Genomic DNA, 1,625 nt, shown 5'->3' with positions numbered 1-1,625 from the left:
TTAACAAGTCAGCCGTGTAATTTGCTTTCCAAATTCGAATAATACTGTCTGAACAAGCAGTATAATTCCCAGAGTTTGATTGATCAAAATCCCCCCCAGGGCTCAGAAGGCGACTGTCTTCCAGTGGTCCTAGATGCTCTGAATGAGGTACCATTTTTTTTTCCCTTTTCCATTTGCTTCTCTGATTGCAGCTGTCTTCACTTCTCCAGAATCTTGTGTCAATTGAACTGACCATATGATAAAATTCTATCCCTCATATGTGCTTTCCCTTTGGGTTTTATTTAGTAAACAATTTATGGCTGATCGTTTGACCCTTTTCTTTTTGTTGAAAAATATAGATTGCTTTCCATCCCAAGTTTCTTGCTTCACGAGTTGAGAAAGAAAGACGTGCAATACTGTCAGAGCTACAAATGATGAATACTATAGAATACCGTGTCGACTGCCAAGTAATTCACAAGATGATCAGTTATTATCTTTTTGTTTGTTTTAGTTCAATAGTTTGAATTTCTCATACTAATTAAAAACTACCATCTTCCCATATTTTGTTGATCGCAGTTGTTACAACACTTGCATTCTGAGAACAAGCTGAGCAAAAGATTCCCAATTGGGCTGGAAGAGCAGATCAAGAAATGGGATGCTGATAAAATTAGAAAATTTCATGAACGTTGGTATTTTCCAGCAAATGCGACGTTATACATTGTGGGAGATATAGATAACATTCCACAGACCATTTACCATATTGAAGTATGTTCCTTAGCGCACGGAAATGCATGTCATTTTATAGAAATTTCCTGCAACTGTATCTAGTACTTACAGAGGAGTCTCTCTGCAGGATGTTTTTGGGCAAACCGAAATGGATAATGAGTCTAATTCAGCACCGAGTCCGAGTGCTTTTGGTGCAATGGCTAGTTTTCTAGTTCCCAAGCTGACAGTTGGGCTCTCAAGCAGTTCCACGCATGATAGGTCATCTCTGTCCTTGGATCAGTCCAAAGCATTATGGAAGGAAAGGCATGCGGTGCGGCCTCCGGTTCAACATAATTGGTCTCTTCCTGGACACAACAATGATGCTAAAACCCCACAGATATTTCAGCATGAGTTACTGCAGAATTTCTCAATTAATGTGTTTTGCAAGGTATGACTGGACCTAATATTATGTTGAACTCATGTCACATAATTACCTATTTGGATTTTGTCATTGTCATTGTTATATTTCCTTTTCCATATAATTATTACTTAGTAGAGTCTACAATATTTCTCCTGGAACCATTTCTAGCTTCTTAACTGATCACACTATAAATGACCATATATTGAATGGTAAATGAAAGAAAGTTAACCTTTGTCAAGCCATGAACAGATAATTGTATGCCTCAGGTAACATTTAGCTAAAGAAACTCAACTGAATTGCTATGTCCACTCTGTTGCGTTGAGATTTTATAATGTCAGTTGGAGCCTGGAGGTTCTTGGTCCCTTCTCCCATGGTTTCTTGCACTACTTAAACATGTTAGCAAATTGAAGTCGAACAGCTTAGAGCATTTCTTGTTCTGTTATTTTTAGTATTCAGCCTTAAAGGAACCTACTGGGTCAAGATGGAATTTACTATTGCAATCAAATTTTGCCTTTTTTGG

At 37.7% G+C, this 1,625-nt stretch overlaps 1 protein-coding gene across 1 annotated transcript; it reads left to right on the top strand.

Annotated features, from left to right (window-relative positions):
* The first annotated feature begins 50 nt into the window (after positions 1-50).
* LOC124895153 (stromal processing peptidase, chloroplastic-like) lies at positions 51-1,575 on the top strand. The gene is made up of 4 exons (XM_047405598.1): positions 51-147; positions 339-446; positions 556-744; positions 833-1,575. Exons 2-4 carry the CDS (start codon positions 411-413, stop codon positions 1,136-1,138), a joined length of 531 nt encoding a protein of 176 aa, XP_047261554.1. The 5' UTR covers positions 51-147; positions 339-410; the 3' UTR covers positions 1,139-1,575.
* Positions 1,576-1,625: the final 50 nt, after the last annotated feature.

This window comes from Capsicum annuum, unplaced genomic scaffold (assembly GCF_002878395.1).
Source record: "Capsicum annuum cultivar UCD-10X-F1 unplaced genomic scaffold, UCD10Xv1.1 ctg80201, whole genome shotgun sequence".
Classification (NCBI taxonomy): Eukaryota; Viridiplantae; Streptophyta; class Magnoliopsida; order Solanales; family Solanaceae; genus Capsicum; species Capsicum annuum.
The sequence above is the reverse complement of the archived record's forward strand: the minus strand, read 5'-3'. Positions and strand labels throughout refer to the sequence as shown.

Excerpts from the sequence above, each read along its gene's own strand:
- LOC124895153 (XM_047405598.1), top strand. The coding sequence starts at position 411 with ATGATGAATACTATAGAATACCGTGTCGACTGCCAA. Across the intron at positions 447-555 it reads AATACCGTGTCGACTGCCAA|TTGTTACAACACTTGCATTC; the intron begins GTAATTCACAAG and ends TGTTGATCGCAG. Across the intron at positions 745-832 it reads AGACCATTTACCATATTGAA|GATGTTTTTGGGCAAACCGA; the intron begins GTATGTTCCTTA and ends GTCTCTCTGCAG.